Here is a 15,568-nt window from a genome sequence, read left to right as displayed (position 1 = left end):
GCAACAAGTGCTGCGTGGAGGCTCCTGTGCGAAACAAACAGGGCTCTGAAATAACAGCAGGAGATCCGCTTCTGCGCTGACACAAGCGTGCCCGCCAGGAGCGTGCCCCAGCCGAGGTTAGGCTTCAAGGGAACATCTGGGCAGGGAAGCCGCGACGTTAGCTGCTGTGCTGCGGGGCTTGGGGAAGCTTCCTCCTTCCGTTTCAGGAGTGAGAAACTTTCATTTATTGCAGGATGAGGTCTTAGAGTGGCTACTGTGGGACCACTAATATTCTGCATACTTGCACATCTTGCTTAAGTTATCGTAGCTTGTGCTGCTCACCCATATCTTAAATAAACGGCTTCCAGTTTTTGTGCTCTGTGGTTTATTCGCAGTCGTAATTCTTTAGCAAAGCCTTTTCCCTCCCCTCTCTTTTGTACAGCACCCAGCCCAGGCATTCACTGAGAGGTGACTTGGGCTTCTGGATTCTTCTGCAATGTTAATTCTTCAGTTACTAATTAGCAGAGAAGCCTTGGGCTGGGTTCTCCTTCCAGGGTTCCCCTTCCCTGGCTTACTCCGACATCCCGGTTAAGCTCAGAGGTGCTCTGTGACGGGAAGTCTCCCTCCCTCGCCTGTGTGGGACCTTGCATAGGGTTGTTTATGGCTGCCTCGTGTTACCATAGCGATACAGAATGATTAAGAAATCCTCCTTAAATTTTGTGTAATAACGTGGAGTCCTTGCAGAGCTAGGGCACAGCTGCGTCCTGGTGAGCAGGCCAACACTGGGGCGCTTGCTTTGCTCGCATCTCACGGGGTGTCAGAGCCCACCGCGAGGCTGTGCAGGAGCTGCTGCTTTGTGGTGCCCGGGCTGTTGGCTGAGCACCAGGCTTGTGGTGTGCAGCTTATCGGGGTTTTTAAAGCACTTTGCAGAGGCCTGCTGAGGGGTGCTCTCCCATCGGCGAATAAAACAGAAGCTTCCAGCCCAGGACTGAGCCCAGTGCCTCTGGAAGCAGCGGTTGTGCACAGGGCCGAGGTGGTGCGTGGGCGCTTTCCAGTCTAAGAGCCCCTGGTGCTGCCGTGCTGGTTGGGTGAATTGTAGGTGGCTTGGTGTGAAGCCTGCTTTCTTTGCTTAGTGGCGATTCAACATAAATTTTCAGGAGCTTTTTTTTTTTTACTCCTTCTCCATTCTTCATAGCTGTCATGTAACAGCTGCATTCGTGCTGATGCAACTTGTACTATGCTGCCAATTTATTACCTCCCCGAGATGTAATAACCATTATACTAATAATCAGCTTGTAGGCAGGAGAGGAAACAGAATTCACAACTGCATGAAAGCCTGCAAGGGGAAAACAGCTCACAGCATTTTTCAGTTGTTTAACCTTGTGGCCTTCCAGCGATAGAGGACTGAGAAGCAACTGCTTTTGTCCTGCGCTCTGTCGTGCAGTGACCTTGCTGGATAATTACCTTCAGGTCATTGTCGCAGCCACCCCGAGCACCATAAGGGAGCAAAGAAAACCTCGTGCGTGTCAGATGCTGCTGAGGTGGGTGTCGTTGTACTGAGACAAAGCATGAGCCCTGAAATCATATCAAAATAACCTGTTGATGCAATCAGTTAAACCTCGTAAGTAACAGAACAAGGTGATCGGTTTGTGTCCTTACATAGGCAAAGCCTCCCCTTTACCTTTCCTTTTGGTGTTAGTAGTTCAAGAGCTTATTGTTGTCCTTGGATATGAGGGTCCCATTATCCCAGCCCCGTATTCCGTGGCATCTTGCAGACAAAAGAGAAAAACTGAGAGCTAGAGGCAGAATGTAACTTTTCCAAAGGTGCGGAGCTGGAAAGTTAAGGGCAAGAACCCAGGGTTTGATATTGTGATGGTAGGAGTTGAGCTGTACGAGGTCTGGGCAGTAAATAATTAGTTCCCTGCTTAGGCTGCTCACTGCTGCTCTTCCTTCCTGCTAGGGAGATGAAAGCTGTGTTTTTACAGCAGTTGTGATGGTGAGAGAAAGTCTGGAGATGTGTTGCTGGACCAAGGTTTTCTTAATTTATTTTTGATTTATAAAAGAAAAAAGGCCCTACCATCAGGCTCTGGCCATCATGCAACTGAAATATGGAATCTATAACAAAAGCGGGGGGAGAAGCAGTGAACCAGTGAAGTAATGTGAATTGATTTAACCAACCACTATGAAGCCTTTCAATGATGCAAAATGAGTAATTAAAAAAGTATATTGCCATGTTTTGAGTTAGCCTTCTTTGTGAGTCTAAGTACGTTAACCCCTTTCCAGCCTCAGAACGAATTGCGTCTTGGCAGCGTGTGTTCCTAATTGAGATTTGAAGTCCTAGATACTATTACCGTGCTAGATACTATTACCATGCGAATCAGAAATAGCAAGCATAGCAAGAAAAATGATCTTAACTACTGACCTCCAGTGACAGTACAGCAGCTGGAAAAGAATGACCACGCAACTGGGATGCCGGAGGTGAGGATTAGTGGAGAACAGGAAAAATAGACCTGGCCGGTCTGGGTGATCGTGGATGTGTTCTGAGCTGTGGGAACAACTCTTGTTGCTGTGCCCCAGGGATGCTGTGCACCGCTGCCTCCCGCTGCAGCAGGTGTGGGGGACCGGCTGACCCCGTGCTGTCAGAAGGGCTCCAATTCAATGAGACGCCTGGGAAGTCAGGGCTCTCGCGGCTCTTTAGTTCTATGACAAAAGTATTTGGAAAAGAAGACTATTCCAGCTAATAACTTGTTTCGTGATATATCAAAGCCTCTAGTACAACAGGATGAATTATCTCCAGTAGTCGTGAATTATTGGTGAAATCGTTTCAGTCCAACCTGCTGAACTCCGTGTCAGGAGTGAGGCCTTCCGTCTCAGCCACTGATGTGCTGCGTGGAGAGCTGCCTTGCTGAGACCTTCCTGTAAGCACCAGGTTCTGCCAGCCCTGCCTGCCGTTCGTCCCGTGAAGGACAGAGGGAAATAAGGTAAAAGATGCTCCATATTCAATGCTTAAGGCATGATGACAATTAAGAGCTTAATGTGTTTATCTGTTGCTTTCAAATGGGGCAGCCAGACTGAGCTGGCTCCAGTCAGGATCTTGCCGTCAGCCTTACACCATTAGCTCAGGTTTCTAATGACATCATGTCCATTCCTTTGCTTGAGTTGGTCCACTTTGGCCAGGGAAGAGTGTTAGCATTCTTGTTTTATTACTGGTGACAGCATGGTATTTTTCAGCTACCTGAAAACACTGTTTGGCTGATCACTTCGTAAGTTATTGGGTTATTGTGAATTATGGAGTTCTTTCATTCTGCTCCCAGCAGATAAAAATGCATTTCCTTGCAGCTAATCTCAATATAAAAATCAAATCCTGTCTCCATTTGCGTGCGTGGTATGATCTAAGCATGGGCTGACATAAGAGGCTTGTTGAGAACAGCCATGAAAGCCAGGTTTGGGGTCTGATTCTTTTCTCTTTGGGGGCCTGAACTGAACACAGTCAAAACTTGCCCGTGAATTTGGGTCCAGTTATAGGGGCTTTTATAGAGGAGTTGAGTCTTAGAGTTACTTGGGGCATATCGGTTTGATAGCATCAATACCAACCTTGCTAATGGTGTCAGCCCAATAGAGAGCCTCTGCTCCGTGGAAGTCGCTGTCCATAATCCTTTTTCGTAGGGCTGAGGTACAGCTGCACAGAAGTATTTGCAAGGGAAGATCCACCAGTGGTGCGTAAGACGCTTGCTGCTAATGTACCGTGAATTTCTCAAATACCTGGACAATCATCTCTTGTTTTGCTTTCTTATTGATATTTAGTATTAAGACTGGCAAATAAGAAACTTGCTTTCTCTTCTTCCCCTTGTTCGCTGCCATGCTTAGGTTAGTTTCTTTTAAAATAATAAAACTCTAAATTACATTTTATTTTCTTACCAGCTGCTAACTCTCTGAGACAGATTGGGAGATCAATTATCACAGCAGTGAATGAATCTGATTTTTTCAATATAATTTACAGTAATTCCATATTGTCTGCCCAAGAAGCAAATAGTGCTGGCTTTTTTCCAAGAAATGAGCTTAGAAAGAACAACAAAATGCACAAAAACAGCAACACCACTGTAATACACCTGCAAGGACTCCTGGCCTTCCAGTGGTTGTAATACTGTACCAAAGGTGGGGAGCGTAGTCCTTGTGTGCTCTCCTAAAACTTCTGTGATAATTCTGGAATTGACTTTTGAGGCCAGAGATCCCTGCAGCTGAGGTGAGCGTGTTTCTGTTTCCACAGAGGGTCACGGCTGCTGGGGTTACGCTGCCTGCGCTTCACCCAACTGCTGCTCGGAGCACCAGGAGGTTTTTGCTGGACTTCACCGACCCGTGGACCACAGTCCAAGAAGAAAATTCATCCCTGCTTCTGTTACCACTCGTTCCCCCTTGGGGATGTTTACAAGAGGTGGGTACAACCTGCATTTGCTGCTGCTGGTCTGTGATGTGGGGTCTGCCCTCTGGGATGGGGGCAGCCAAGGCGGTGGGGCCAGGCTGCGGGTGTTGGCAGAGACCAGGGGAGCTACACATATATCCAGGGGAGGCCAACACCAAAAGCAGTTTCTGAGAACTTGTGTCACGTATTCAGGATGTATGTTTAGCATGAGCGTCAAATGTGTTTAAATCGTTAACAGAAATGGCATGCAAAAGGTTGGGGGAAGGGGAACAAAACCAAAAAAGCCAAAAAGGCTGCAACGCTTGTTCTCTTCATTTAAAAGCTCAGTAACTAAATCTCACTTTAGCTCTACCAAGAATACAAATAGTGCAATTAATTGGCAGTAATTTAGAAGTCTTTCATTTCAAAAGCCCCAGGACATGGAGTTTGAAACAATGAATCTGTTGGTGTCATCGGTGGTTCTGCACGTGGTCTAAGATGCAAGCAAGCAGGGAAAGGATTTTGCTTATTTTTCCCCTGTTATTTATGGCTTATCTTCACATAGTGAGAGAACGTTTGTTTGTTGCATTAAAAATTCCTTCCCAAAGATGAATGGATTGATTTCTCCCCATTCCATTAACACACAAAACAAGAAATTATTATATTTCTCAGTGCAAAGTGGCTCCTGAATCTAGTAACTTTAGGCTGTAGCACAAACACTCAAAGCTCTCGGAGAATACAATAGCGTGAAAGAGGTCACTTGCTGGGTCACAGATGGTTGGCTTTTTTTCGCTTGTTCGGTGAATAACTGCAATTTCTGTCTCTTACGTTTGTACAATCACCATTGTCCTTTACCATGTCTATGATTTTCTATATTAGAATTGAGACCTCTATTTCGCAAATGACAAGTTCGACTAAAGCAAACACCACACCCTGCATTTTCATGCAATTTTGCGGATGTGCTGTTTCAATCCTGTGATAGATGGAGAGACCAATACTCATGACTCCACATTACTCCCTCTGCAGAGGTAGAAAGTGCTTTTGAGCATGCATGAATTGCACACCATACTGCGTAACAAGAGACAGAACAATATTTCAGTAGCCAAAACGTCAGCAGAAGATTTAGTAGCTGATGTGTTATCAAATCTAAGTGTGTGTATATGAAATGCTGTGACTGAGGCAAGACAGGTCCTTAGGTGGTTGAGGCTGTGATTCTGGGCAAGTCTCTTTGCCTTCTTGGCAAATGTTAGAGTGAAGAAAGGCTGAGAGCAGGGATGTGCAGCCTGAAGAGAAGGCTCTGGGGAGACATTGCAGCTTTTCAGTACTTAAAAGGGGCTTTTCAAAGATGGTGAGCAACTTTTTTACTTGGGCAGATAATGATAGGACAAGGGGGAATGGTATGAAATTAAAAGAGGGGAGACTTAGATGAGATGTTAGGAAATTCTGCACTCAGAGGGTGGTGAGGCTCTGGAACATGTTGCCCAGAGAAGCTGTGAATGCCCCATCCTAGATGATCTTTGAGGTCCCTTCCAACCGAAGCTGTTCTGTGACTCAAATGGAGCAGTGCTGCTGTTTGTACTCAGTCTGCAAGCCAGTTAGGGCAGAGACTTGTCTGCTAGGTGCATCCAGTGCACAGCGGGTTCTAGAAGTGCTTGTGTTCTTTTGTTGTTGCTCTTCTGTAAGTAACAGCGGTAGCTGGAGTGGCCAAAAGGCCTGGGAGAGATTGTTGCTTTGTTTGGAGTGGGAGCTTGGTTTATGCACTGACTTTCACACGCTCTGGGAAGTTGCAGTTAATGTTCTTTGTTTGCATTAGCAAAAGCAGGATCTGACTACACGGTTTGGCGTTTGGGGATCTGCCTAGACTATACCATGTTCTGTGACATTTGCAAAAGACTTGATTGTTTGCACCTCTGAGCATTTAGGCTTATAAATATTTATTAACCTTCTCTGGCATGTATTGCAACCAAGGCAGGAATGATCTTCCCTGTGGCTCTGACTGGGGAAGAGGGGACCCCCTCCATGAAACAGCTGTACGGGCACAGGATCCACCGCTTAGCAACATGTAATGTACTGCGGAGCAAAAGGGACCCAGAAGAAACTTCAGGGATCAGAAAATGGGAGACAAGGGACTGCTGGAGAGCAGGAACAGTCCTGAGCTCAGATGGCAGCACACCCAGACTGGAATTCACATGCAGAGCTCTGCCACTTCAGGGCTGCGTGGGCTTTGAATTGCTTTCCAGTGCCTCTTCATTAAGGTAGATTCTTTACAAGCCTCAGAGAGCAAGAGAAACTCTTCTCTTCACCTTTGTAAGAACTGCATTCGTTGGCACTAACTAATGGAGTTGTTTCCTAAGTTCCAGCTATACAGTTCTAACACAAAGAGCCTGTTTTAAATGTCCTGCATGGCTACAAGGGGATTGTTTCTTTTGCCTGAAGTAGGCAGTTTTTGACAGTAAAATGAGAGGTTGGCAGGTGTTTCAGTGCCTCTAACAACTGGTGTTGCATGGATTATCAGGACAGGGATGGTGCAGATGCTGCATAAAGCACTTGCACAGGAAGCAATGTCCTGGCTGCTGGTGGCACCGAGGTGTGCAGTCGAGCTGCACAAGGGAGCTGTACTTAAACCTGACCTAGAGGATGCAAGTGAGTTAGTGGATTGAGCAGGGGAGGTGGAGGATGGGGTAGAAGAAACGCTCTTAATATGTAGAGGAAAGAGAAAGTAGCCCAGGTGTCTGGAGAGAAATGTTTATTAACTACTCAACATAGCAGTCAGCATCCTTCCATCTGCTGTGTGCCAAGTTGAAACATCAGGGCCTGGAAGGGCACACTGGCATTTGCTAATTCAGTCTAAAAGAAGCATCCTCCCATGATTAGGGAAGCAAAGATCATGCAGAATTAGATGGAGGAAACAGGAAGCATTCTCATAAGGTAACTATTGATTATTTAATGAGCTGATAAATGCCAGGCTACAGAATAACTGCACATCTGAGCTGCTTTGGCCTGAGCAGAGGATTCTTTCTCAAAGCAGGCACAGGCCTAGAGCTGAGAGCTTTGTGAGCAGGTTGTATGCAATCCCCAGTCACCCAACCTCTGTTCCCAGCAGAGCACCTTTGTGTCAGTTGCACTGCATCAGAAGGTGACCTGTCCCGGGGCAAATCAAAACCCTGTTGAGCTGTTCTCTGGCAGATTGCAGAATAAATAGCTATTGCTTTATCCCTATGTTGAACTATGGGTCTGTTTCTTCTGACAGTATTTCTAGGGCTCTATAGTGACATTTGTTCACCTCTCTCTGCTCTAACATTACCTGAACTGTACTCTGTGCTCCAGGGTTTCTGAGCACCGGTTTCAATGGTGCTAAATCATGGGCCCCAATTCTTTGTCTCCTCAGACAGCTCCCCTGTAGTCCTGCAGAATATAAGCAGCAGTTGATCCTGATTTATTGTGTTATTACAAAATGCAGAGGATTGCTGTCCTTTGCACAGAGGAGACCAAATGCTTTTTTGTTTTACTTCACTGAAATTTTTGGCTCACCTGTCTGGGCTCTTTGGGCACTGCATGAACAAGGATGCCTTCTCTTGTATGCCTCTGTCTCTTAAGGATGCTATAGATAGAGACCCGCTCAGAAACGTGAAGCATTATAATAGTTTGAGGGGGGGGAAAAGATGAGAGACCTTTATTGGATATTCAAACATCAGGGCTAAAGAATATTTTTTGGACAAAAACCTAGACTTCATGCAAATTCTGGAATAGGAAAATAATTTTAACTGTGCATCTCCTAGGTCGAATATATTTTTAAATCTATAAAGAAGCAGCTGATCTCACATCCTTTCCTTCCACCAATTTTGTTTCCTGTGCATGAGAATACTTTTTCCTAACCAAGGAGCCCCGATATTGTACAATAGCTTAGTTCTCTAAGAAATCTTGCTCTACCTCTTGTGGTCTGTAATGCTGCTAACCAGAAGTCTGCACTGATAAAAGGACAAGGCAAAAACTGCCAAACTTCCCTACCCTCTCTTGTCGTCTTCTCTCCTTCCCTCCCCTGAAGACAATTTATTAATGGTAACCCTATTTGCTGTTGTGCAGCCCAAACACAAAGGATAACTGCAGGAAATCTGAGAGATTAACAAAATTGTTACACTCAAATGCTTTAAGATCGAGCAAAGCACAGACCAAAAGGAACATTAATTTACTCGGTTCTCTATTGCAATGCACGTAAATGAAGATCACTTTGAATGTGGCCCCAACAAAAGTACATCTATCATTGGCTGGTGCTATAGTGGTAGCAGGTAACTCTCATGTGCAATTCAGTAGGAGTTGATGCTGGCTGGGACTATTCACTGGAACAATTTCCTTGTTGTTTATTTTAACCTTGGATTTTAGCTAAGGGGTCGGAATTGGAACAGAATTGGGGGAAAAAAAAGGAGTAGGAATCTGAAAAGATGTAGACAACACACAGCAAATGGAAATTGCAGAAACATTTTGATGTTCATATGCTAATTGCATCCCACTTCCTTGCAAACCGCAATCACTTCATTGTTTTTGTGCTGTGTGGTTTTTGAAAAGATTTCATTGAAGCCTCCTTAATGAGGCAGACACAGAGAATGAACGAGAGGTATGTTATGGATGGAAATTTCTTCTGGATGCTCCACGTTAATTCTCCTTTGATTTGTTCCTTAGTAAAGTTGTTCACTTAACAGGCAGAAACCAAATTGGTTTAACTGAGAGACCAGCCAAGTCCAAACCGGCATCCTAGAAACTAGCCGTGCTCCTTTTGCTGCGTGCCAGCGCTAAGCAGACTTTTAGCTGTTTTACTTAGCAGGGGTTTGCAGCTCTGCTTCTGGGTTGGTATGAGGCTTCTTTGCCCAGAGTTCTCAGTTTTTGTTTTGAGTTTGAGACTTAAAGGAAAAAATAGTCGATCACTGTTTTTTTTTTTTTTTGTGATTTGACTTCTGGACTATGTGGTTTCATCCATTTCTTCTTCTACTTTATCCTTTTGTTGTCTGACTCTGTGTCTTTGGTATCTGTCATTCCAAAACCCTTTGCCGAACGTTTGGTAACTTCTTTGAGTTGTGATTGTTGTGATTTGCAGCTGGATAAGGAAACCTGAAACAAGGTGAAGGAGTGGCAGCCTCTGCTCCTGTAGAGAGGTTGGCTGCGATGCTGCTGAAGTATCTAGCAGGAAAGAAGACAATTGTGATGCATTTGAGAAGAGCCTGAGGAAGATGCCCTGGGAAACCCAAAGCCTCTGGGGGGTGATGCGTGTCCTGTAGCGAGTGGTCGCTGGGTGGTGGTGCTGGATGGCGGTGCTGGATGGCGTGGCTGTGCATCACTGCAGTGAAGAGCTCCAGCCTGGCTTGTGGCTTATTGGTATAATCCTGATGTGCCTCAGCGTGGTGAGGGCTGCTGGAGCCCAGAGATGCTGCAAAAACGAGTGTGACTGGGTGTATGCTGGAAGGAGTCCTCGGTGTCATTAATTACAATATCTATAGGCGCAGGCAGTCAGTGAAAAGGGAGTGCAGACGGTGACCCTGTGGCAGCAGTAGAACTAGAGCTCAGCAGCAATATAAAAAGCCTTTTTTTCCCCTTCTAAATGCGGTACTGCAATAAAAGTGTTTAATAAATGAGGAGAGAAGCAAATGAGGTTGTTTCCAGGGAGGGATGCTTATCACTGAGGTAATTTCTATTTTGTGTCTGTCTTGGCTTTGTTTATTTCTTCTCTTGTTTTGCTGCTATTAGGGGAGACGATTCAAATGAACGGTGGAAATGAATCCCACTCCGTGTCTTTCTGAATCCCGCACAGGGAATGGTGCCGTCTGAATAAGATAATGTGTCAGCTATAACTTCGGTGAATACACTCAGGGGTTGAACTAAGGACCTTAAAATATTTGTGTATCTTATGTGCCTCTATGTATATTACATAGTGTAGCTTATGTATGAAATACTACAGCTGGAACTAGCAAGGTGGAGCTCCTGCCTCAACGTCTTTACCCAAGTATACTCCCTTCACACAAGTGTACCTTGGTAAAGATGGTTTAGCTGGAATATGAGTAAACTTCAATCTCTAAATGGGGCCGGACGGGAACTCCAATACTTCCAAAATTGCTGTGGAGTTTGAACTGCTTCCCTGCTCCTACTGTTCTCTATCGTTTCTAACTACAGCTGATGAAATTGAAGGGGCAAGTCAGTATCTTTTTTTGTCCATACAGCAACAAAATGTATAAGAAATCTGGAATCCTGTAAAATTTCTGACCGCAATGTTTTCATGGTAAGTAGCTACAGTTTCTGAAATTAGCCTGCCATGATGGAGAGCTCATGTCAGAACACCTCCTTCTGCTAATTTTAGCACATGCATCTTGGGAAATGATGCCACAGAGTCTGTGGGAGTCTGAGCCTTTAAGGCCAGAACCAACTGCAAGATCATCTCATCTGACAGCCAGCATAATGCAGCATTCAGCAATTGCTGCATCAGGATGGCGAGTCGTGCCCCGTCCAGGAAATACGTTACAGATACACGCAGTGATGCAGAGACTCCACATGAAGACAAGTCAACCAGGTTCCTAGCTGAGTTGTTTCCAGTAGCTTTTCCAAAGTCTTTGGGGTGCAGTTGTCTGCTGAGACGAAATGTAGGCTTTTTTGCTGTGTAATGGTTAGACAGAAAAGTGACAAGACATCCACAGGAAACCATCAGTTGAAGCAATAGCCATATGATGAGTTCAGGTACAGCTCCTGGTTCAGGATGAGAGTCTGTGATGAATCTCAATTTTTGTCCTGCTTTAATATGAAAAAATCCTTGAAACATTCTGTTGTTCCCACATGAAAACAATGTATTTGAGTGTGACTTGGCTGAGTGGGATGTGATTTGTCAAAGTCTTCATACTCATTAGCTTTCTGCTTGTTTCACTCCTCTTGATGCACCTCACTTCCACCTCCACTCCTGCTAATGCACTTTGTGTTTTCCATTGTCGAAACACGTTTTTGGTCTGATCAGGCAGAGACAGGCATTGCCGTGTTTAAAGAATATGCACTCTTAATTTGATGGCATTATGATCAGCTGAAGACATGTTCCTTTTGTTCATGTTTCTTTGCTTAGACACTTGCCAAGATAAATTGAAATGTAAAAATAGCTGTCCTTGTTTAAGCAATTATATTTAATAAGGCTCAGAGGGAAGTGTGTTCTAGGAAATGCAAAGGGTGGGAACTGAAGGACTCTTGTGACTTTTGTCCTGGCTTTGCTACTGGTTTGGCACTTAGCTTTGATTTGATGGTAGAACAAAAAATGCCCCTGGTCTGCAGTGCAGTTGTGTGCTTACACTGCGTGCGTGAGCTGTTGCAGCCACTGGTGCCAGTGGAGAGGACCCCAGAGGTCACCAGCACTCTTTTTAGTGACTCTCCCAACATAGGGGCATGTATCAGAGCTGAACTGTTAATATTAAAATGGCAAATTTAAGTGAAGTGTAAATTGCAGATGCAACTCTTAATTTTGTTGGGCCTCATATAGTTGTGCTAGGATGAGACAAGTGGCAGGTTGTAGTTGTTGCAGTTCTCTAGCTGCTGAAGTTGGAGAACTTGATTTTTTTTTTCATCCTGTTGTGTTCTGTCTTACTTAGACTATAATATCCCAAGGGCAGGGATTTTCTGTTGCTTGAAGCCCAGCAGGACCTGATCTCAGTTGCATTCTCCTCATTACTGTAATGGGGAGGGGACTTGAGCCACCTGAGAGAGAATACTAGTCTGTAGAGGTGAAAGTCAGGTCTTGGGTTAGCCTTTAAGAGCCTATTAGATAAATAATGTCCTATGAAATAAATAAGCACATGGCCTCATTCTTTACAGTCATGAGCTTTCCCAGCAGTGTTTCAAATCAAGTCCTAATCACTTCAAAAGCTTCTCTAGCACTAAGCTTCTGTGGAATTGTACACACATTCCCCTAGATGGTATGAAGAAAGTGACTGCTGTTTGCTACTCGTGCAACAAAAGAAGATGTTTCCACAGTTAAAGAGCTCAGCTGAAACCAACAGCAGCAACTACATCAACAGACGCACACAAACAGCACCTGCTTCTGCTGTGGAAGCTGATCAATTGAAATTGATTCTTCCACTGTGATGGCAAATAAAACCCCCACATTTTCCAGGCTCTCGACACAAAACGTATTGTATGTCATGTAAAATATTTATGCTAAACTCATTTGGAAGCTGTAACTTATTATCCGCAAATGAGTTCAGAACCTTTTCAAAAGGCATTTTACTTCTGAGCAGAAAAGTGCCTTACTGTCTTCAGTGCTCTGGGGTTTGAATACACGCACACACACTGCCATTATCTACCCAGGAATAATTTGCTTTTTGGAGAATGGTGTTAATTTTTTTATTTTGTTTGGGAAGGCTAATTCATTTTATATTTTTCTTTCTACGTGTGTTCTTTTGCACTAGTGAGTAAATTATTTCTTTTTTTGAGAGCAAAAATATTCCATTCTTGAACTGGGGAATGAGCTTTGAATTTCCTGCTCCTTTTGCCATGGATTCCCTGGGTTTCCTTGGACAGATTTAGCTGCTTATTGGAACTCAGCAGGATTTCATTATCAGCAGATGTGAATCTTTTAGAGTTCAATTAAATCATGCTCACTGTATGTCTCTCCTGTAGATGAAGACTCTTGTTATCTTTATTTTGCAGTTATAGGAACCAAGAGGTTTAAGGGCCCACCTACAAAAGAATATGAAATTATCCAAAGGCAAAGATGAAGATTTGTGGTTTTTCCTCTCTTTATGGGAACAGCTTGCCTTGAGTGAAAGTCTCCTGCCAGCCACAGATGTGCAGCTGAGTAATGTAGTTAACACTTGTCTGTCCTCTCTGATGCTTTATCTTCACAGAAACCCTTTTCAGGGGCTCAAGGTGATGACAGTAATTTCCATCTATGTTAGTTTAAGACTGCTTTTGCTTTCTGGAAAGATCTCAGATTTTTGTTGTTGCTAGCACAGCTCCTTTATTGACCTGACCCACCCCTTTAGGAAACCTTTCCAAATTGCACAAAATAATGATCTGATGTGGTGGTGGAATTTCCTTTCCTTTCATTGGAAGGACGCCCCTCCATCAAAGAGGGCCCTTTGCTGCATCTCCAGAAACATCACTGGTAGGAGGATTCTGCAGCAGTGATAAATATGCTATTTTCATGGTTTTAATAATTAAAAATGCACTTAAATCCTTCTGCACACACTATAGAAAGGTCTATTGCATTTATTCTAGCCTCTCACAGATCCTTAAGGTTTTATGGGTGCTTTAAAGCAGAAATAAAGATCCTTTTTTATATCCAAAAACCAGATGTCTCTCAAACTGCCATCCTATTCCCCACAACTGTAGTTATTTTCTCTTTAAGATGTTGCATCTGGACCACAGTCCTTTGCCTTTCCTTTTCTAGAGATGTGCAGGCTTACAGCGGAAGTCTCCTGCTCCCCTCACCCCAGAGGTCGGCGCGGCGTTTAGGGGCAGAGGTGAGTGGTGCTCTGTTCCGGAGAAGCACACGCAGCAGGGCTGTGCCCGTACGCTTGCCAGGCTGAGCAGGGAGCTCCAAGGACTGGAGCAGCTCCTCGGCTGGCCCCGTGGGCTCCTCGCTCTCACTGTCCCGTGCGGTTGTCCAGGCTGCAGGAGTTCGCAGTGCAGAAGGACAGGCTGAGCCTAAAACGGGTAGGGACACAGCCCGTCCCCCTGCCCCAAATGTTCACAATTCCTTGGCTCCGTCTTGGTCTGGTGGGATTTGCTGCCTTCCCATACCTGCTGACCTTTTCTGAGGTATGTAAAAGCATCCATGGGAATCTTTTGTAAAGACAGACGCCCAGCTTGAAACACAGATGTTCAGAGAGGTCTGCCTCCATCTTCCTCCCCAAGTCCTGCATAAAATGTACCTAGCTGACATGATTGTGCTCTAGCTCAGAAGCAGGTTAAATTCTAAATACTTGCAATATGGCTGTGGCAAGTATCCCTTTGCTTCCATTTTCCATCTGTATAATGAAGATAATTCTGTCCTGCTCCCGAATGGCAGCATTAATAAAACTCATGGGTCCTGCAAGTATCCAGATCAGTGCGGTTTTGTTTCTGAAATTATTCTGGCACTGCAGGGAGAGGAGGTAGCTAAGAGCATTGAAGTAGCAGACATTACACCATTAGCTTTGAGTACTTGATTGGACTGCAGAATATCAAAGGATAAGAAAATCCAATGAATTCAAAGAAAAGTTCTGTTCTGCAGAATCATTATATCAGAACAATGTATATGCAGCTAGTTTTGAGCTCTACACAAGAAGTCTCCTGGAGAAATAGAACTGATGTATCTAGGCTGTTTGGAATATATATTTGTTTTCATTATCACTCTTTGGCAGAAAACATCCTCCAAAGGAAATAAATACATGAAAGTATTAGATGGGAAAAACTGGTGATTTTTACAATCTGCTTTCCTCCCACCTTGCTTTTTTGTATTTGTGTTCTATCTTGTTTTAGAAGCTCTGTTTCATTTATAATGAAGTTTCTTGAAGCTTGATTGGCAGCTGAGGACAATTTGCAATATAGCAGCTGCAGTATAAAGGCACTGTGATGAATGGCTTAGGAAAACACAAGGAAAGAAAAATACCAATTTCAGTAATGGGGTAGGTTTGTTGACAGAAGTCGCTTTGGTTCGATTTAAGTTCCCTCCACTGTGAGCAGGCTTGGTGTGAGGGGCACCTGGTGGCACAACCACAGCGTGCACGTCACCGCTCCCGGCCTGGCCCCAGCTCCCCTGGGCGGTGGTGCTGTGCCACCACACACTTGTGACCCCCAAGTTAGTCGTCTAACCTTGAGCTGCTTTATCCCCAAACTGCAGGCTGCCACCTACACGTCCAGTTCTCTTCCATGCCCGTTGAACTGATTCCCAAGCACAGGACGTGCCTTTCTGGCATTCCCTGTTCAAACTGCTTGTGCCGTTTGACTCAGTGTAATGGAAAAATCTGTGAAGCCCAGCGTGTCAGGTAGTGGGAGTGCAGACAGGATGGTGGATGGTATACTGAATTGCGGGAGGAATCTAATATTAAAGCAGATAATTAAAATAGAAAATAAATTGAGAGACTTTACTCGAAAGTAGAAAGTTAGTTTTCAGCAACTGAATTGGCAATAAGGAACGCAATATGCTATATCATTGCCCCGTAAGGGAAGGATGCAGATGAAATCCCCCCT

At 44.5% G+C, this 15,568-nt stretch overlaps 1 protein-coding gene across 1 annotated transcript in view; it reads left to right on the top strand.

The window, feature by feature from the left end:
* The window catches only part of LOC310885909 (uncharacterized protein), an 88,703-nt gene that overhangs the window by 14,952 nt on the left and 58,183 nt on the right, over positions 1 to 15,568 (top strand). The window contains exons 3-4 of the mRNA XM_083809761.1: positions 4,247 to 4,411; positions 13,785 to 13,857. Of these exons, the coding sequence (XP_083665887.1) occupies positions 4,247 to 4,411; positions 13,785 to 13,857 (238 nt within the window). The remainder of the gene's footprint in view (positions 1 to 4,246; positions 4,412 to 13,784; positions 13,858 to 15,568) is intronic.

This window comes from Anser anser (assembly GCF_964211835.1).
Source record: "Anser anser genome assembly, chromosome: 24".
Classification (NCBI taxonomy): domain Eukaryota; kingdom Metazoa; phylum Chordata; class Aves; order Anseriformes; family Anatidae; genus Anser; species Anser anser.
This window is presented reverse-complemented; position numbering and strand designations above follow the sequence as displayed.